Here is a 21718-nt window from a genome sequence, read left to right as displayed (position 1 = left end):
GGGAAAGTTCTCTGGACAAGTCCTATTTTTCTCTTTAAGTCTCAGTTTCACTTCCTCAAAGAGGTCCCCCCTGGCCCCTAGTCTCGATTATTTCCCCACTATATTGTAATCTTCAGTTTTTTTATGATAGCCTATTTAGGATTTATGATTAAATATTCATTGGGGTGAATTTTTTTTAACATCCGCCCCTCATACTTTTATTATACATTTCATGACTATTTTGGTTTCCAGTAAATCCCCAGGGCCTAGCACAGTGCTTGCCTTATAATAGCTGCTCAACAAATATTTGTCAAATGAATAAATCAAAATGCAAAGAAATTCTTATTGTCACAGCTCCTTCATTTGGCAAGAGAAAGAAAATTATTCACATTCTAAGCTGATATTACTTTTCTAATTCGTTTTTTTAAAAAAATACCTTTATTGAGAAATAAATTCATGTATCATAATCTACCCATTTGAAATGTAAAATTCAATGGTTTTTGGAATATTACATTATAAATTTTTAAAAATTGTGTGAAAATATATATAACAAAATTTGCCATTTTAACCATTTTTAAATGTGCAATTCAGTGCTATTAATTACCAGATTATTTTTCTATAAGTCTGTATTTATTAGCAATTATACAAAGTAGTTGTAAATTCTTGCCAATTAACCTGTGCTTTGGAAAATACAAACCTGTGGAAAGTTCTCTCAACTTATTTTTTTTAAAGCTTACACATACTGAAGCCTTAAAAGATTGCTAGATTCACTTATGTAAAATGTAAATCTCACCTTGAAAAACGACACAAAAATAATCATACGTAAAATTGATCACTGCATGTCAGACGCTGTCTTCAGTTATTCAGATGTATTATTGCATTTAATCCTCACAACTCTTTGCAATGGATATTACTATGATCCCATTTACCAAAAAGGAAACGGAGGCACTGGGGCGGGAGTAGTTGGTTTGCAATCTCCTTGGGAGCTTGTTGGATATAATGTGAAGCTGCCCCCTGCTGCACACACAGGGCAGGGAGGCCAAAGAAAGAGGCAGACCACTCCAGATTGGTGGGTGGCAGGTTTAATAAGCAAGGAAACTTGGGAGGCTTGTCTTGGGCAGCTGTAAGGTGGTAGATCTCCACACCCAGCTGCCAGAATCTTAAAAGTTTATATAGAGGCCTTAATTGGGTTGAGCCATACATACTATCCAGATAGTCTCAATACCACATTTCTTTCTTTTTTTTTTTTTTAAAGATTTTATTTATTTATTTGCCAGAGAGAGAGAGAGAGAGCAAGCGAGAGCACAAGCAGGGGGAGCAGCAAGCAGAGGGAAAAGCAGGCTCCCTGCTGAGCAAGGAGCCCGATGCAGGGCTTGATCCCAGGGCCTCGGAATCATGACCCCAGCCAAAGGCAGCCGCTTAACCGACCGAGCCACCCAGGTGCCCTTTGACACCACATTTCTATCTCATGGGTGTGTCCTGGGGGCAGCTTTTGGGAATGGTGAAGGCAGTTGGATACCACGTTCCAAGGACAGGGCAGTGGGGAGGAGCCTCCAATTGCCTAGGTCCAGCTCACAGGTCACATTTTCGGGATGACCTCTCCCAACAGAGTTAATGGGCTTGCCCAAAGACATAAAATGAAGTGGCAGAATCAGGCTTTAAATCAGGGCAATAACCCAGGCCTCTATATGATGTACTTTAAACTTTATTAGCTCCCAACCAAGTTAAGAGGCAAATGATAAACTGGTAAAGCAGTTGCAACATGTAAGTTGTGGGTAGGGCTTAACATAGGGCAACTTTTATAAATGAATAAGACAATACTCTAGTAGATAAATGGCTAAAGGACATTAGCAGAAAATTCACAATATAAAAATACCAATGGATATATGCATATAAAGACGTGTTGTTTCAGGAATAAAATAAATACAAACTAAAACAAGAGGGAATTTTTGCCTAGCAATAATGGTGAGGATATGAGGAAATTTTTATTTGTTTGAGTTGCTATTCAACATACAGAATGTTTTCATTTTAAATGATTGAACCAGGAATCTTTTCTCTTGAAGCCTTCCAGTATGTCTAAGCTTAAAAAAAATAAAAATAAAAAAGATGAGAGAGAACTTTCCACAGCTTTCTATTTTCCAAAGCACAGGTTAATTGGCAGCCTTTTCTGGAAGGCAATTTGGCAAAAGGTATCAAATTCATTAAAGATATGCCATGCTCTTAGATCTAGTCATTCTCCTTATAAGTATTTATCCCACAGAAAGAACCAATCATATTTCTAAAGATTTATATTCAAGGTTAGTCTCTGGGATATGTACTTCATGAAGGCCACTGGTTGGAAACAATTTTAAATGTCTGGAGTGGACCGCTGTTGTTTTTGCCCTTTGGCATTCCTCGTTCCTTATTCTGGTGACGTCACTCTTACCCACCACAGGTGTCACCCTGTACAGTGGCTGGATCCTCGTAGCTAGAGCGACCTCTGGAACTAGAGCGTTTGAAGGCAGTACTGGGAAATCACGGCTTTGCCCTCACCTGCTGGCTACTGAGAGGCTATCACTCTGGCACTGCTGGTAGCCACCTCACCAACAGACAGAGGCAGAGACCCTGCCCGAGACTCTTAACTACGGAGCTAATACATTCCTCTTTTGGTCCGAGGCAGTTTAAGTGTTGTGTTCCTTGCAACTGAAAGGGTCCTGACAAATGAACCGTGCAACAACAATGGCTAAACTGCACACATAGTGGCAACTATGTGCAGAGGCATACCATGCAAAAAATGAAAATAATATTGCACATATATGTATTAACGTGCAAAATGTTCATTTAAAATTTTAAAAAGCCAAGATTATGTAGGCAGATTTTTTTCAATCCTTGACTATGTACCTGCATTTAAAATGTCCTAAAAGATTATAACAAATGCTAACCATGATTATTTCTGGTAAGACTAAGAGTAATTTTTTTTCTTTTACTAAACTGTATTTTAGACTATCAGTAAGACTATCAGTAATTTTTTTCTTTTACTACACTGTATTTTCTGATTTTTCTTAAGTGAACCAAAAAGTGCATAAATATATTAAAGCTCAGAGTTAATGATGTTGAGTATATTAAAATAACTGTATTTTTGAACTTCAGGGTAAATTTATTTTTAGACATATGTATATATGAAAGCTATAGTGGATTTTTTCCTGCACTTTGTAACATTACATCAAATTCCTTATTATTAATAATTTGAATTAATATTTTTTATCCCAATCATTCTTTTAAATAACATTTCATTATAAGCTAATAAAGATCAGGACTCGATTTTGCCACGTCCTCCCATACTGGTGACTTTCATGCTTGTAAATTGGCTCTTTAAGTTGACAAGATATATTAGCCAGAGTTTCATGGTACCTTTAAATATTTTCTTTTAAAAATCAAAATGCTTCTGGACAAAATTCTTAGCAAGCAGCAAAAAAACATTTTAGAATAGAATTAAAAGGTGAACGCCTGTCACCGCGAATCCAGTTCTTTGATCTTGGATTTTTCACACTAATCATTTAAAACTATTGAACTGTAACTTCAAAAAAAATGGAAACTTTTTTTCCAACATATATAGGTGATTGGAGCTGTAATAAATTCTTTTGCTGTGGCTTAGCAACTCAGGCTGGTGACAGCTAAAGGCTCAATTACAGGGGAAGAAAAAAACAGGTCATTCCAGATCCCCTCTCATTTGGGGAGCCGGAGCATATAGGATTAGTTCCACTGGGGCAAAGCATTCTGGAAGCTAAAACGAGAGGCAGGACTTTACTACTTTGTGTGATTACAGGAAAGTAGAATTGGAATGTAACACCAACAGGTACCCTCCTCTTACCGAACACTTACAGGACTCCAGATTCTACTCTAAGTGCATTACATTATGCGGTTTAAACTTGACAGCAGCCCGAGGATTTAGTTAGTCGCCATGATTAGCCTCTCTTCCAGGTGAAGAAAGTGACGCACAAAGGAGTAACTTGCCAAAGGTCACATAACATTAGTAAGTGACGGAGTCAAGATTCCTAACAATATGATCCACAACAGTCCCATCCTGAAAACAACCCAAATGCCTGTAAACAGTAGCATGGATAAATAAATAGCCATCTAGTCACATCATGCAGTACTCTGTAGGCAAGGAAATGATGGAGCGGTAGTGACGGACAACAGCAAGGATACACCTCACAAACACAGCGTGATTGTGTGTATGTAAAGATCAGAAACAGGCAAAATTAATCTGTGGTGTTACAAATCAATACGGGGGTTACCTTCGAGAAGGAAAGAGGGATTGCTGGTTGGGAAGAGTTCTAGAAGGGCTTCTAAGGCCTTGTCCTATTTTTTGACCTGCACGGTGGTTAAATAGATGTGCCCACTTTACAGTAGCTCACTGAGCAGCACATTTATGATTTCTGCGCTTTTACCCATGTATGCTACACTTCAGTAAAATTCATGTGTTAAAAAGCAGTGTCTCAGTCACATTGCCCATTTGTTAGTAACAACCACCGATAGACACTGCTTTCCGCCGGGAGAGGCCTTCGGTGTGTCTCTGTGAAAGCTCTATCATTGATCAGATGCTGAGCAAAAAACCAGAGTCAACTGAAAAAAAAGACGGTGATGGTCACGAAGGATCACACACTGTAGCCGCTCTGGCCACGTGTGGCTGAGAGTCCTGCAGGGGCAAGCAAGCCGCCACACCATCCCAAATCCGGAAGTGCACAACCACTTGTGTGCTTGTGACCCTGCCTTTCAGCCCAAAGGGTGCCTTTGTGTGAAGAAAAAAAACCTAGTCTTCTCAAGCGACTTCACTGCCATCTCCTGGAAAACCTTCCGAGTTTAAAGGGACCTGAAAATGAATAGTGCAGCCTAGAATTGTGTAGTCTGCAATCCGCACAACTGTGTGTGTCGTTTCTGCTTTGACAAGACTCGGTGAGGTCTTGCTGAAAGCACTATCAACAGGGACCAAAATAAATTTGTTTCTCACACAAAACACATTCTCTCTTGATTTTCCCTGCTGCACGTTCAGTGGAGTAGAACCAAGCCTGAATCAAAAGAGCTACAGTATTTACTATGGCAAAGAGAAGGAGGAGGCATGACAGCCTTCCCAGCCCTGCTGGACGCAGATTCTCTTGGCTTATGTCGATGCCTGGGGCTAAGAACCTGGCAGGGGAGCAGGGTGTTGTGTACCAGCTGAGAAGCAACACTTGCAGCTATCTTTCATCAAGTGAAGGAATGCCAGACGGTATCCACCTCGGATGGCCAGGGGACAATCAGCTAACTTCTACTGGCTCTGGACCATCGATCTGCTCTGTGACTGCCTCTGTGGTCGTTTCGTCTTTTAGGAAAAAACCTCAATCCAAGTCTGTGTTGATTTTAAAAACTATTAAATATATGTTAAGAAAAAAAAGAAAATATAGATGAATAAAAGGACCAGAATAAAATTATTTGTCATTATCAAAGGATGACCACTCTCTAGGTGTGGTTAGAGCAAAATGGCTTGGTATATATCCTTGGGGACTTGTAAAATGCAAGATATAGATCTTTTAGATACATACGTGTATATATAACAAGATACCCACCCATGCCTCTGTTTATATATTTATACCCATACAACTCTGTTGTTTCTAGAATTTAGATACTTAATTCCAAAAGGGCATGATGGTAGAAAACAAATTTGAGCATGTTTGTATGTATATTTATTTGACAATAGATATTATTGCACAGCAATTGAACATTTTAAGAGTTATTTGCTAAAATATAGAAGTGGCCAAGCACTGTTGCGGTGTGTGTAACCAGTAGGATCATCTGGGGTATGGTGGCCTCACTGATCAGTTCTTGACGGTATACAGTGGAGCACACTGTTACAGTGTTCTGCTTGCTGTAGTAAGTTCTTCAGGTATTACAATGGCATGGGTTTTTAAATGGATAACTATTATAATTTTTTTACAACAATTCCACTCTTTGGATGCTTTTAATGTTTAGAATCCCAGATTATACTCTTTCTTTTAACACTGTTTTGTTTCCACGAAATTGCTTTATTAAAATTATTAACTTTTATTCATGGTACAAAAATATCACTCTTGTTTTTATGATTTCTTGCTGCCAAAAGGGATAAGAAATGCTTTAAGAGCTGGCTGCTAGGGGGTGCCTGGGTGGCTCAGTTAAGCGTCTGCCTTCAGCTCAGGTCATGATCTCAGGGTCCTGGGGTGGAGCCCTGCATCAGCTTACTCTCTCGCTCTAGTGTTCTCTTAAATAAATAAATAAAATCTTAAAAAAAAAAAGAGAGCTGGCTTCTAATTGGATAATTTCCCTGCAGCCACCTGTAGAATGGTCGGCCTGGAAGGGATTAATGGTTGATAATGCTGTTGTACGAGAGACTTTGTGCAACTTCCTGACTATTTGGGCAATTTCAAGTTTATCATCATTAACGGCAGCTTTCATTAGACAGGGTAAGAAATCACACAGAAGTTAAACCTAGAAATAAATTAAGGAAACACCCACTCACTTACCAATAAGCAAGTAAGAAGGGGACGCCAGTATGCCCAGCTGCTGAAGCCACAGTGACAATATGGCCATGATTATTCTTCATCATCACTGGAAGAAATGCTTTTGTAGTCTAGAAATAGTGTTTATTAAGAGAAAAAGATATATGATTATTTCTGATTTGCAGACAAATATTGCAAATATTTCCAAACAAAGCTATATTTTGTTAACATTTTTCCTGGAATAAAGGAAAAAAACCCAATTAATTGCCGAATGTGGCAAATAAAGGCAACTGGATAGGATGCCTAGATTGGAAAAACAAAGCAAAGCAATGGATACTGAAAACTTTGAGAATCCATTTCATTTAAATTGTGAACTTCTAATATCCCCTGATCCCCTACCCCTTTTGTCACTGATGTTTTCTATCATTTCATATATTGAATAGATGTAATAATCTAGAGTTATCAAAAAGACTCTCTATGTAATGTGAAATTGTTAGAAAATAGTTTGGTTATGTCATCAAAATACTGAAATGAATAGCAATCTTCCAGTAGTCACTGAAGGATTCATGCAGTAAATATTTATGGAGCACCTACTATGTGATGGGGATTCAAAACATTAAGACGATGCCCTACATTCTAATAAAGGCAGAAAGACAGACAAATTCGTCAGTTATAAAGATACACAGTGTGCCTGGGTGGCTCAGTCAGTTAAGCATCTGCCTTTGGCCCAGGTCATAATCCCAGGGTCCTGCGATGAAATCCTGCATCAGTCTCCTTGCTGAGCGGGGAGCCTGCTTCTCCCTCTGCCTCTGCCTGCTACTCTGCCTACTTGTGCTCTTTCTCTGTCAAATAAATAAATAAAATCTTAAAAAAAAAAAAAGATACAAAGACAGATGCCAATAATCTGGGAATATTGACATAATATCACATTTTCACCAATTCCAATATTCTTTAGAGATTATGTATCCCAAAGTCATATCCAAGAAAACTTTGAGGGACCCTTTCAGGAACTGGCCATTTGGGCAATTTTTAGCCTCTTCAGAAACTCTCACTCACTCTCTCTCCCTCACTCTATCTCTCTCTATCTGTATCTATAGACCTTGCATGGTGAGGTTTATGAAGAGTTGGCAACTTTGGGGCCAGAAAATACTCAAGGCCTGAGTCTCATGAGAATCTGAAAGCAAACTGGGCTCACCTTTAATAGAACCACACAGATGACCCCTAATCCCTTCCTTCATAAACAAGATCACATAGATGTAAGAATCTAGCTTAAAATTAAAACATACAGAACACCTCAAGTTTATTATTAATTAATTATTATTAATATTTTTAAGGGGGGAGAAAAAATGGTTGATGAGATTTGGTCACAGCATGAAAAATGACCTTTGTTTTTTTAAAGTCTATTTATTTTTTTTAGTAATCTCTCCACCCAATGTGGGGCTCAAACTCATGACCCCAAGATCAAGAGTCTCATGCTCTTCCAAATGAGCCAGCCAGGTGCCCTGAAAAATTTCCTCTTTGTATGTTATCCTTAGTACCTGCAGAAAACTTCAGTATTAATTTGATACATCTTTATGTCTGCTGAAATCTCCATTTTAAAGATGTTATTGATTTATTTGTCAGACAGAGAGAGAACACAAGTAGGGGGAGCAGCAGGCTCCCCAATGGGCAAGGAGCCCGATGTGGGACTTGATCCCAGGACCCTGGGATCATGACCTGAGCTGAAGGCAGACGCTTAACCGACTGAGCCAGTCAGGTGCCCTGAAATCTCCACTTTAAACATAGTCTTTGGGTTTTACAAAAGGGAATGTTTTCATCAAAGAAGTCATACCTACCCAGAAATGTGCAAGTACATTAACTTCAAAAGTCTTTTCAATCTGAGGGTCTTGTGTTGAGAACAAATCCGATGTGTAGACTACACCAGCATTATTTACTAAAATACTAACATCTCCGATTTCTTCCTTCACCTTTAAAAATAAGACAAATATCCGCAACATTAAGAGTTATGAAGGAAGGTTTGCATGCAAGGATTATTAAAGAACTATGTGTTCCTCCATTAGATGCAGGGGGAAATGTAGTTTTATAATCTATGTGCCAATATGGAAAAAAGAACCTTTTAATCTTAACTACTTAATTTCAAAACAGCTCTGCCTGTAAGTCTGGCTAGGTAGAAGTTTTCTTTTGCAATTTAGTCTCTTGACTTTGCTCTATCGATTTTACCTTGAGAGGCAGTTGGCTAATAAAAACAAAACCAGTGGCAAAAACAACGACGACAACAACAAACACCCCCCCTCCACAAACAAAAATCCCACAGCATTTATTTCTTTAATACTATTTCAAAAGGTAAGCAAAAAATTGTTTTAATTAATTGGCAAATGTAGGGACTATCTGGGGATTTATGTAAAACTGATTATACCATTAAGCTGGTCACATCTTCTATTTCTTTATTTTTGTAGTCACTCCATTCTGTTGCTCACCAACCTTCCTCCCATGGGTGGCAGTTGGCCTAACGGCTGGCAACGCCAGAATATCTTATCTGATATTTTTACAGTTCTTTGAGTAGCTAAGCTTCTTGGTGGATAGACCCTAGAGTTACAATGCCCTCTGTTATACACTGTGTTCCAAATAAAAGCTAACTTCTGTAAAGAGTTATCATATTTAGATAGTGCTGCAGTGTGCTGGGGACCTGAGGGGGAGGTGACAAATAGCCTGTTAAAGGCTTTCATTGTGCTATGCATTTTGCACGATTTCATTATTTATCTCATTTAATTCTCACAATAATTCCATGAGCTGGCAACTCTTGGTATGCTCACTTTAGAGATGAGAAACGTGAAACACAGAATGGCTATTTGTTGCCCAAGGCCACATGGCTATTCAAGGTCACATGGAGCTGAGACTCTCCCAGATCCTCTGACTTCAGAGCTCAAGACAAACCTCAAGGCTCAAACAGAAAGGAAGCCAGGAGGTGGAATGCCCATCAGCGACCCAGTAGGACACCAGTGTGCCGACTGCTGAAAGCTTGTCATCAGGTTGTATTTAAGGTATGAAAGAGTCAAGCTAAGACACTGGGCCCTTGAGCAACACTATCTGTACTTATATCCACATCTCTAGTGTGATATGAAAACTGTTGTTCAGAATAATGCCCCTCAGATATTGAGAAGAACAGGACAGTGTATGTGGTTAGAAGTGATGGAGCCGGAGTAATGCCTCCAAACTACTATGACTTAAAATATAAATTACTCTTTTACACTGCCAAAGAATTTGCCCTTCCTTATCCCTTCCTCCACACTTGTCCCTTCCTTCATCCTTGAGCTCCCCATCATCACCTATTGTCTCCCCGCATCGTGAACGTCTGCTCTGCACATTTCTCAATAACGAAAGCAAGCCATGAGTTTAAATGGTTAGGGGACATAAAAATATCCTGATACTAAAGTAACCACATCAAAATAACTTCAAAATATCTGATAATCACATGTCATTGTGCATATTCTGTTTAAGCATATCGTGTATCCCTGAGCAAGTTCAGTAAAAACACGAGGGTTAAAACACATGGAATAGGTTCAAATAATGAAATTACCTTTTCCAGAACAGCCTATTCCCAGATGAGTCTAGAAGCAATCACTGTGTGCCACATACTGATCCAAAAACTTTACATCATTAATTCACTTAATCCTCCTAACAACCCTGAGGTAGGTACTGCTGTGATCCCCATTTTATAACTGGGGAAACTTAGACATGGAGAGGTTAAGTCACTTGCACTGATACAGCCAGTAGTAACTGGAAGACTGTACATCTCTCTAAAGGAAAATCATCGTTAATTCGAGTAAAATAGTAACTCGTAAATGCAGATGTTTCTTGTCTACAGGCCTTGCTCTTACTGTACCCTGTTCCAGGAAAGCTATTTCCCACCAAGCTATTTTCCACTAAGTAATTTCTACTTAGTCAGGGTTTTTTTGTTTTTTGTTTTTTTAAGAGAGGGATGGAGAGAGGGGCAGGGGTGGAGTGTGGGGAGGGGCAGAGGGAGAGGGAGAGAGAGAATCCTAAGCAAGCGCCACACCCAGGGCAGAGCCTGATGCCAGGTCGTTCTCACAACCCTGAGATCATGACCTGAGCCAGTATCAGGTCAGTTGCCTGAGCCACCCAGGTGCCCCGATTTCTACTTATTCTTTCGACTTAGCTCAGGCCTCACCAGTAATAGAGGCATTAGCTTGAGATAAAAGCTTACAATTCAAAAGTAGAAGTTAAAAATATCCTCAAATCTAAAATTCCCCAAACAAGGAGGTTCTCAAGGCTGATTGAAACAGAATCTTTATACTGTACTGGATCAGATTATCTAGGAGTAAGATCCAGGAATGTGTATTTTGAGAACTTTGCCCAGATAATTCTATTGACTTTCTTACTATTGTAGCATTTAGTTAACAAGTAGATATATGAATGCATTCGGAGTGAAGCTACATTATATATACATAGCATGTCTCAGTTGTATATAGAAGAGGCAAATACTGCTTTATAGAGATAAATTCTATCTATGATCAAAGCCTGATAATCAGTTAAATTTATCCTAACTCCCTAACCCAGTTCTTTGGGCGTCTGAAGACCCTATCAATGATTCGCAGTGTCATCGAAGAATTTACTTGTAGCAGAATCACATGGCTGAGGTGTGGGTATGTGGCATACTAAACAGGCAGATTCCTGGGCCCAGCCCTTGATCCGCTAAAAGCAAACCTCTGGGGTGTCATTTTTTAACAAGCTCTCTATGGAAAGATTCTAGAACACAATGAAGTCTGGGTCTGCCACTAGCTGGCTGCACAACTTTGGGCAAATCACAAAACTTCGGCTACTTTGTCTGCATCATGTTGATGTCATCTCCAGAATCCCTCCAGGCTCTGACATGATCTGATCCTAACCAAATGCAAAATTTCACCTTCTTTGCAGAGCTGTAAATATCTTCTCGGTTACTGCAGTCTACCACAAAGGCATGAGCCTTCGCACCCAGCCTCCTGCATTCAGCAGCTGTGTCCTCAATTCCGTGCTAGGAAAGGCGACAAAAAGTTTGATAAAGAAAACAAATTAAATGACATGAACATATTATATATCAACAGCTGAAAATATTAAGGTCAGATTGTTTGAACTAGTGTTAGGCAAGAATTTAACTGGACACATTTCTGGCAGGGACACAGGTACACTCTGCTCTTAGTACTTTGACTAGCTTCTTTTATTTGGAACCAAACTTAAAGCAAGCTTTTGTAAAGAACATAAAAATCTTAAAATACTATTCATATTCACATATTCATTCAGTTTTATATTCATGAATTTTATATACTTCGTGAATGTGTGTGTGTTTCATATTAATATTTAAAAAATAATATTAAACTTTTCCTTTCTGTGTCATTAAAAACTATTCATACATCAATTTTCTAGCTAAATAAATAAGGGGTTAATTACATTCATTCATTCATTCACTCACTCTTTTAACATTTTAATGTTTAGCTCATAGTCACAGTGCTTAGAAGAACCTTATGTGCCTGGGTGGCTCAGTCGGTTAAGCGTCTGCCTTTGGCTCAGGTCATGATCCCAGGGTCCTGGGATCAAGTCCCACATCGGGCTCCCTGCTCAGCGGGGAGCCTGCTTCTTCCACTGCCTTCCACTCCCCCTGCTTGTGCTCACTCACCCTCTCTCTCTGACAAATAAATAAATAAAATATTTTTTAAAAAAGAAATATGAATGAGACAGAGTACTGACCTCAGCAAGCTCACAGTCTAGTAGAAAGAAACATAAAGTAAGTATAAGATTTAGGTAGGACATATGAAATTGTTATTGTGTCAGAATAAAGGATTGAATATTGGCAGTTTCACATGGTTCAAACTGATACACTGTGGTAAGTGTAATAACAGAACAATATACAGAGAGTTATGGGAACGCAGAGGAGGGGCATGAAATACAATTCTAAAAGAAAAGGTACCAGTTAGGTCTTAAGGGTGAGTAGAACAGACAGATCAATAGGGGAAAGGGCAGGCAGGGGGAGTGTAAGCAAAGGGATGGATAGGAGAAAGGTCCAGTGGTAAAATATTACCAGATTGCCGTGCTGGGTCATAAAGCTCAAGGCCAGTAGGAGTCCGATTAAAGGGCATTGTGTGTCATACTATATTTTATCCAAAAACTTAGAGGAGGGCACTGATTAAATTATAGAATCAGATTTGTGTATTATACTGATTACACTTGCTAAAGTATGGAGAACAGATTTTAGGGGTCAAGACTGCAGGAAGAGAGAAACATAGTAGGCAGTTTGCAATGATTTGGCCAACAGATGATACAAACTTGAACTGTGACATGACTAGAAACAATGTAAAAAGAATGAGCCTTAAAACATATGTTTAGGAGGCCAAATCAGCAGGATTTGGGATGAGATAAGGAAGGTGGGAAGAACCTAAGCTGAAGTTGTTCCTTTTTTAGTTTAAGGAACTGGCAACACGGTGTTGCAACAAGTCACACGGAAGTCACAAGGAGAGCGGATTTGAGAAAAGGAATGGCGAGCCCAGTCTGGAGTGTTGATTTTGTCACCTTATATTCATGACCAGACCGGAGGGTTCTGTTTTCGTTTTTCTTTTTTTGTTTCCATTTTTGCTTGTTTGTTGGTTTGCCTGTACCAGTGTTGTAGCTTTTTCATTGTAAAGAACGTCTCAAACCATACCTTGGATTGAGGGTTAGTTTGTGAACTCTGCAAGCCAAGAAATTATTGTTGGTAATGCACAAGTGGATGGACTGACTACATTTACCCACAGAGAGAACAGTAGAGCAGAACACTAGTGTGCGAATTTGCTGGTAAACTGTAATTCCTCTTGCAGAAAACCCGAATCTGGACAGCTATGGAAAGAATTCGCAGTTTGCTCAGTGAGTTTACTGTGATAGTAAAAGGAAATCGGGTGTTTTCCCTTTTGCTGAAATCTCTCACACAAACTGTTGTTTGTCCTCTGATGAGGAGCCCTTATTCCCCAAGGGACATCGAAACATGAGGCAGCATTTGGCCCCTTCCTTTAAAAGTATATTTCATTAATGTAGTATATACATACGATGGAATATTATTCAGCCTTCAAAAGGGATAAAATTCTGACACATTCTACAGCATGGATGAACCGTGATGATATTAAGTTAGTGAAACAAACCAGATACAAAAGGACAAATATGGCACAATTCTAGTTATATGAGATACCTAGCATAGTCAGATACACGGAGACAGAAAGCAGAATGGTGGTTGCCAGAGGCTGGGGGAGAGGGGCTGGGGAGTATTGTTTAATGGGTGCAAAGTTCCATTTGGGGATGACAAAAAAGTTCTGGAGATGGATAGTAGAGGTCATTTCGTAACAACGTGAATGTGCTCGACACAACTAAACTGAACGCTTAAAAATGGCTAAAATGGAAATTTTTGTGTAATACATATTTACCACAATAAAGAAAGTTTTAAAAATTATATGGTGCTGATTCTTTTGGTATTCATAAAGTCCTCTTTGGAACAAATTCTACAGTAAAACTCCATTTGCCCTTTATTGCAGTTGTGGAGATGCGCTTAGTACCGTTGGCTTTCTCCATCAATGAACAGAGTGTGCGGTGACAAACACGTCCTTCCTTTACATCTGCAGTCATGCTTTTGGCTATTTCCCTGGTCTTCCTCACTTAGGGCCAAGGTCTGCACTCCACACCTCCTGAACCATGCAACAGATTTAAGTTCAAAATTCTGCCAGGAAAAATTTTAGACAGTCTCCATATTCATTTGGTAAGAAATAAAAAAATAAGCAGACCCTTAAATGTTTTCTCGGCACAGTGGAACTGCTCATCATTCTTCAACATTTCCCTTGTTAATTTTTTCATAATGTGCTGGATTCAGTTCTCAATTTTTATTTTTTATTATTTTATTTTATTTATTTAAGATTTTATTTATTTGAGCGAGAGCGCGCACGGGCGGGGATGTGCGCAAGAGCATGAGCAGAAGAGGGGGGCAGAGGGAAAGGGAAAGGGAGAAGCAGACTCCCCGCTGAGCAGGGAGCCCAGTCCCAGGACCCTGGGGTCATGACCTGAGCCGAAGGCAGCTGCTTAACCGACCACCCAGGTGCCCCTCAGTTCTCAATTTTTAATCTTCGGTTCTCCTTTAAGTCTTTACTTATCATTCTTTGCCTCTATCCCCACAACCAAAGCTTTTTGCCCATTACCTAGACTACTAAACATCTACATGTTTTCCTCATTCTTTCCATTGCTTTTTTCCATTCATTAATACACTTTAACATCTGATAAACAGTCTTTGAGCATACAGTAGGTGCTCACCACTTGCTATAAATTTATCTTCACGAACTTATCTAATGAGGCATGGAGGTGACAGACTGGTCAAGAAATGTGATTATCTACATAAAACAATAAAAAATTCATGGCATCGGTCTCAGCAGAGTAACAAAGCTGAAGCCACCGCTCATCCCTCCCAAAATTCATGCTCCTTTTCTGTGGACTTCACGATGAGTAGGAAGATGTCACCCTGAGAAGGATATCTTTGCTACCTTGCTGCTTGACTTAATCTGAGGAATCTGTCTCTGGGGACAATTTGTCTTTGAACGCTGGGGGAAAGAATTTGATCTGGCCCCTCCCTGCCCTTCCTGCTTGATCTGAAAACAATCCAAAACTCTCCTCTTTTTCACTCATTCTCCGTACAGTCACCAGCCCAAAAGTTTTACATCGCTAGGTTCTGCTGCCTGCACTGCTTGAAATTTCCCCCTACCCAGTCAGGTTTAGTGGTTCTCAGACTTTCATAATTTTAAAACCTGTAAAAATTCAAGAAAAGTAGACTGCGGTGTATATACTGTGTATATACTGAACTAGGACTGCCAATCTCTTATTTGGCCAATTAAGGACATTAAAACCAAACTATCAGTTACTATCATTGTAATTTCATTAAGTATATATGTATATTTCACCCACAAAAAAAGTGGGAAGGAAATAGCCTTAAAATAATAGATGGCTTATTTAAATGCAATGAATTTAACATAATAAATACTACATTGTCCTTAACTTTTTTTTTTAAGATTTTATTTATTTATGTGACAGACAGCCAGCGAGAGAGGGAACACAGCAGGGGAGCGGGAGAGGAAGCAGCAGACTCCCAGCGAAGGAGCCCGATGTGGGACTCGATGTGGGACTCGATCCCAGAACGCCGGGATCACGCCGGGATCACGCCCTGAGCCGAAGGCAGACGCTTAACGACTGAGCTACCCAGGCGCCCCTGTCCTTAATTTTCTGACCACTTCCACTACTACCTCCCTGGTCTGCAAAACCAGCATCATCTCCTGCCTGGATTACCAGTGGTCTCCTAACTGCTCTCCCTGCAACCCAACAGCCTAGAATCTGGCTCAGAACCCTTCACTGGCTCCTCCAGGAAAAGCCGAAGCACAATAGCTTACGGGAAACTTGATCTGGAGCTGCTGCTACTTAAGTTTCTAGACCAGCGCTGTCTCCTATAATATAATGTGAGCCACGTACTTAATTTTAATTTTTCTAGTAGCCACACATTTATTGAAAAAATAAAATTTAGTAGTATATTTTATTCAACTTAATATAGCCAAAATATTATTTTGGAATATTTGTTGTTATTATTATGAAATATATTTCAACATGTAATCCATATAACGGTTGTTAGTAAGATAGTCAACATTCCTTTTCTCATACTGTCTTTGAAATCCTGGGTGTAATTACACCACCATCACATCTCAATTCAGATGAGCCACATTTCAAATGCTCAACAACCCTAAGTGGTTAGTAGCCACTACCTACTGTCGTGTTGGAAAGCACAGATCTAGACTTTTCTTTTACTTCTCTCTCTTCCCTCACTCTGTGCCATGCTCTGCATTTGCGGATCCCGCAGAGAATGGGGGGGCTGCCTCTTCTGATCTTGACCCAACTCTCTCCATCTCATGAGGCTTTCTGTGTAAGATCCACACGTTCATCCCTGCCCCCTCCACCACCATAGAGACCCTATACCCTTTCATATTTTACTTTTCTTTATACTTATCACCTTTTAGCAATTACATAATTTATTATACAGCATATCTTGTTTACCATCCCTTGTTCATGAAGTTTGTGTTTTTCTTACCACTATGTCCTCAGTTCTGCATTAGAACAGTGCCTGACAGATAGTAGGCACTCAATAAATATTTGTTGAATAAATGCATTCCACTCCGAATCAGAGAAAATTTTGTACAAATGAGCACAGGGCATTGGGAGCCATTAACACAGATGTGTAACCTAATTCTTAGCCCTAAATCCTCCAATGTTAGCTTGAACTTCACTTTGTGAATGGAAGTAACTAATGTGTGTTTACCATACGCCAGACACTGCTAAATGCTTTGTGGGTACCATTTGGTATAATCCTCCCTAGTCCTTTAAGGCAAGTACTGTTATTTTACCCATTTTGCAGAAAAGGAATCTAAAGCTCTAGGAAGTTAGGAGGTGGCTCATGAAGAGGTGGAGAGCTCTGCTGAGTTTGACCCTGACATTCACCACCAGCGACCACATCAGATTAGACTGGGCCTAGTTTGTATCTTTTGTTGCAGGTCTAATTAGTTAAAGCCTATTTTCCCTACAAGATTATTTGCCTATTCACCACTGTGCTCTTACTGATTACCAGAGCAACAAATACTCAGTAAGTCCTTGTTGATCACTATCTCAACCACCTGCTCACTGGGAGAACTCTTATCGAACTTCACATTCCCTGAATTTTTGTTTGCAGCTAGGGCGCTGGACGTTGACTAATGTGCAGGGCTGGCTTTTCAGGCCTTAGGTGCCTTGCAGAAACCTCTCCGTCCATCTACCACTGGCCACATAAAAGGTTAGATTCTAAATCCTCCTCTCTTCCTTAAGCCTACACCTATTCTTGTAAAACATTATGTACGTCGAAGAGTTTTTCCTTTTACTTTTTTTTTCAAATTTTTTGTTTAATTTTACTTTTTTTAAGTAAACTTGAGGCCTGACATGGGGCTCGAACTCAACTACTCCGAGATCAGGAGTCGCATGCTTTACTGACTGAGCCAGCCGGGTACCCCAAAGAGTTTTTTCTTTTATGTTGTTTTTTAACTAAAAGATCATTTTAAAAAATTATTTTTGGCAATTGCTATGATACAGTAATATTGCTTTCTGTTGGGTATCTTTTAAACCCACTTATCTCAGTAATGGCTAGTACAATTTTTTCCATAATAGGTGCAAACCTCTTAATAGACTAGCTTAAAACCATTATTCTTTCCATTTGTTTAAGATAGAGGGATCAGTGAAATCGGGCTCTGGAGGAGATCACAAATTCTTTTCTGGGCGAAAGTTAGGACACATTTACAATGCAAAATTAATGATGGGTAGTAACTGGGAATCTTACATCCTCTAGGTCCATTTATCCTGTAATGATAAACATTAATGGATCTATAAAATGCCAATAGAAATTTTTTCCCTCCATACTTTACAGAGATGCTGTACGGGGTTGTTGCCTACAGAACGCATCCATGACTACAATTAAAGGTGCCAGAAAGTAAAGCATAGGAAGCACTATTACCTTATTTATATCCCACAGAACCAGTTTGCTTTTAAGTTTGGCAAATTCATAGGCAGTTAGTCTCCCAATTCCGTGTCCAGCTCCAGTAATCAGGACGATTTCTCCAGTAACTGATTTTCTCTTCTTAGGAATAAAAAGCTTCAGAAGAGACTCTAAGGTGAAGATGATCAGTAAGGGCAGAAGCTGGAGGCACCGCAGAAAGAATTTCATCCTTCTCGTCGCGGAGAGCTTTTGGTGTGCTTCCTTTCACCAATCCCTAAATCGCTTCTGGAGGGTGCTTCCGTCAAACACCGAAGAGAGGAGAAGCAAGAGCAAGGAAGGGCTCCTTTTATCAAAGAGAAACAACTCTGAAACCGTTCCTTCCGCTGGGCTGGGCCTGATTAGGTCTTTCACAATTGGCTCGGGCTGCAGTGCGGAGCGGCTGCTCGCCAGCTCAGAAATCTGGGAGGGACGAAGTCCAGAGGAGGGCAAGGCTTCCCGGTTCGCCCGCCTTTGACCCGCTACCTCCGGGTCTTGCGAGGCGACCTTCGAGGCTTAGCTCCGCTTGTTTTCCTAAATGTGGTAATTTCTCTCCAAGTTACAAAGATAGCTGACGGTGTCCGCAGTCCAGATGCTGCTTTGAAACTTGAAGCTCACCATCAGCCAAGGGATGCAAATGTAGTTTCCTGTCTTAAAAGGGATGTGGGGAGAAGATCAACTGTTCCGCGAGCCGCCCCCTATCCGCCTGCCCCATCCCGAGAAATTATGCAATCTCACATTTTAGTTTAAACTAAGCGCGATTTCCGGTGGGCAGAGAAAATGTTGTCCTTTCAAGGGCAACGATAATCAAGGCCTGGGAAAAACCGTATCGTATCATAAGGGATTGTTTCCACAAGGAAGAGCAGTATAGTTGGATAACCTTTTTCACTCAACCCGTTGGAATTTGTGAAAAAACCATATTACACTTAAGTAATTGTATCTTAATCCAGGTTAATAAATCACTGCTTCCAGCATGAGTAATAAAATAGAAAGAAAATCACCTTGCATAAAGATTACCTATGTGATTTTTGGTTTAGTAGCCTATTTATAAAAGTATTGGTTACTGGAAAAAAAAAAAAAAAAGACCCAGTTCCGGGTTTGTGTGCAGCAATGCTTAATCATTGTTTGTTACATGTATTTTTTCAATCCAGTTCTTGATAGTAATTGAACTGGGGCTTTTCGTGAGATACTACAGTACTTGGAAAGAGACTTCTGTCATGTGGGTGACTGATGGTCATTTTATATTTAAGAGGCAGGAAGATCACAAAAAATTGAAGTTCACAACGAATTTGTACATCTATCATCTGCAACTTTTCTTTATGGCTCTCAAATCCAAGTTTACAGTAGTACAAATACTTGCATAGAAAGTTTCAAGTTTCCAGAGCTTTTTTCCACGTATATTATCTCATTAGATTTTTAAAAAGCCTCTTTGGAGGTAGAGAAGAAAACTGTTTATCTACCTATTTTATAAATGAATAGATTGGTTAGATTAACTTTTTAAAGCCCCCACAGCAAGTAAACGCATAACTGGGGCTAGAGGCAGGTTCAGTTTCTGTCAAACTTTTTTGCTCAATACCTATAGGAAGAAAGCACATTTTACACGTGTGTGTGTGTTTGCTCTCATATATGTTGACTTTCATATATGTAGGCTCTGTCCCTAATATTTTCTATGAAGAAAACTGTAGTTGGGGCACCTGTATGGCTTGGTTGGCAGAGCATGAGACTCGTGAGTTCAAGCGCCACGCTGGGTATAGAGATCACTTAAAAAAATAAAATCTAAAAAAAAAGAAAAAGAAAGAAAGAAAATTGTATTTAAAGAGAACCAGGTAGTTTTGACCCACTAAGTTGCCGGAGTTCCCTGGTCTAGGAAAAGAAACCAGGGTTTGAAAACAGTCATATACCTGAATCCTATATGTGTATGTGACTTCACCTCCCTGAGGGTATTTCCTAATCTGTAAAATTGGGATGTTATTAATACTTACTCTACAGGATTCTTGTGAAGCTCAAATGAGTTAACATTAAGCACGGTGCTCTATCAACTATTCAACTCTTTGTAAGTTATAATTAACACTAATAAAATTATAATGTGGATGGTTTTGTGAGTGATAATTAGCTACTAATCCAACATAGCAGCAAAGTATGTGACTTTACATATTTGTGGTTTTTAAAAATACTTCTCACTGGGAAAGTTTAAAATGTTTTCTGTGTGGAGCCCCTCCCAGCTGTTGAAGTGGCATTAAAAAGTGGGGGGGAAGATAAGGATAAGGAGCCCTTCAATGATGATTTGAGTACTTACTATGACTAGGCATTATGCTAAGTGCTTCACATATAGACACAGTTCATTTTACCCTTTCAGCACTTTTTTTTTTTTAGAGAGAGAGAATGCACAAACACAAGCTGGGGGAGGGGCAGAGGGAGGGAGAGAAGCAGACTCCCCGCTGAGCAGGGAGCCCCACGCGATGCAATGTGATGCAATGCAGGGCTCCGTCCCAGGACCCTGAGATCATGACCTGAGCTGAAGGCAGACGCTTAACCGACTGAGCCACCCAGGCGCCCCTCTCAGCAGTCTTAAGAAGTAGGTTCAATGAGATGTCTAGTACATAAAGAAATAAAGGCTTAAGAGAAATAAGCAAATGACCTGAGGTCATAGTATAAATGGTAGAGCTGAATTTCGATCTAAGCCATTATCACTACGCTATGGTGCCTTTTTTCTTAGGGCAAAGAGGAAAAGCTAAGCCAGCCCTAAATCACTTTGAAAATTCAAAAGGGTAAAAACTATTACTCACAATACCTCCTGTTATTCATAACTCCTACAGCATTCATAACACCTCCCCCTCATACCATTAGGTAACTTAATCTGTAATTAACAGGCAATAGAGCGTAGCTATTAAAACAAGGATGTTATTTGTTTTTTGAGAGAGAGAGCACAAGCACGTGTGTGTGTGTGTGTGTGTGTGTGTGTGTGTGTGTGTGTGTGTGTTGCGGTGGGGGAGGGAGAGAGACTCCCAAGTGCAGAGCCTGACATGGGGCTCAATCTCAGGACCCTGAGTTCATGACCTGAGCTGAAATCAAGAGTCGGACGCTCAACTGACTGAGCCACTCAGGCACCCCTAAAACTAGAATTTTGAATTTGTGCTAACTTTTTATCAGCTATGTCATATCTGGTTAATTAATTACCCTTTCCTGAGGTCTCAGTTACTTCACTTGAGGATGGATATATGGATATAATATGGATATAAGATGGATATAATAGCAGCTTGGTTGAGTAAATGAGATATTTAAAAAGCACAAAGCTGACATCTTACACACAAATATACTTAATGAATGATAGCTACTACTGTATTTTAACCAGTCATTGGTAAGAGGTTTATGTTTGCAAGGCTAGCTCTGTAGAGTCCTAGTGGATTCAGAAGGAAAGGCCACCATACTTTGCAATTACATAGGCCAATGAAGAACAGTCTCTTTCCTTTTCCCTGTAACTTTAAAGAACACTGAAGAAGAACATTCAAGAATGATTGCCAAGGGGCACCTGGGTAGCTCAGTCGTTAAGCATCTGCCTTCAGCCCAGGGCGTGATCCCAGCGTTCTGGGATTGAGCCCCGCATCAGGCTCCTCTGCGGGAAGCCTGCTTCTTCCTCTCCTAGTCCCCCTGCTTG

The 21718-nt window shown here is 39.8% G+C and overlaps 1 protein-coding gene across 2 annotated transcripts in view; it reads right to left on the bottom strand.

Moving 5' to 3' along the window:
• Positions 1-21718, bottom strand: part of HSD17B11 (hydroxysteroid 17-beta dehydrogenase 11) — a 40194-nt gene that overhangs the window by 15051 nt on the left and 3425 nt on the right. Inside the window, exons 2-5 of one of the 2 annotated variants that reach the window (XM_045791540.2) lie at positions 18046-18714; positions 11395-11502; positions 8306-8437; positions 6495-6601 (exon numbers count right to left, since the gene is read on the bottom strand). In XM_045791540.2, coding sequence (XP_045647496.1) covers positions 6495-6601; positions 8306-8437; positions 11395-11502; positions 18046-18255 — 557 coding nt within the window. In that variant the 5' untranslated portion in view covers positions 18256-18714. Of the gene's footprint in view, positions 1-6494; positions 6602-8305; positions 8438-11394; positions 11503-18045; positions 18743-21718 lie in introns of those variants that run through there. The other variant, XM_087864007.1, reaches the window with a different exon arrangement.

The sequence above is a fragment of the Ursus americanus genome, chromosome 8 (assembly GCF_024610735.1).
Source record: "Ursus americanus isolate L20-20 chromosome 8, mUrsAme1.1.p, whole genome shotgun sequence".
Classification (NCBI taxonomy): Eukaryota; Metazoa; Chordata; class Mammalia; order Carnivora; family Ursidae; genus Ursus; species Ursus americanus.
This window is presented reverse-complemented; position numbering and strand designations above follow the sequence as displayed.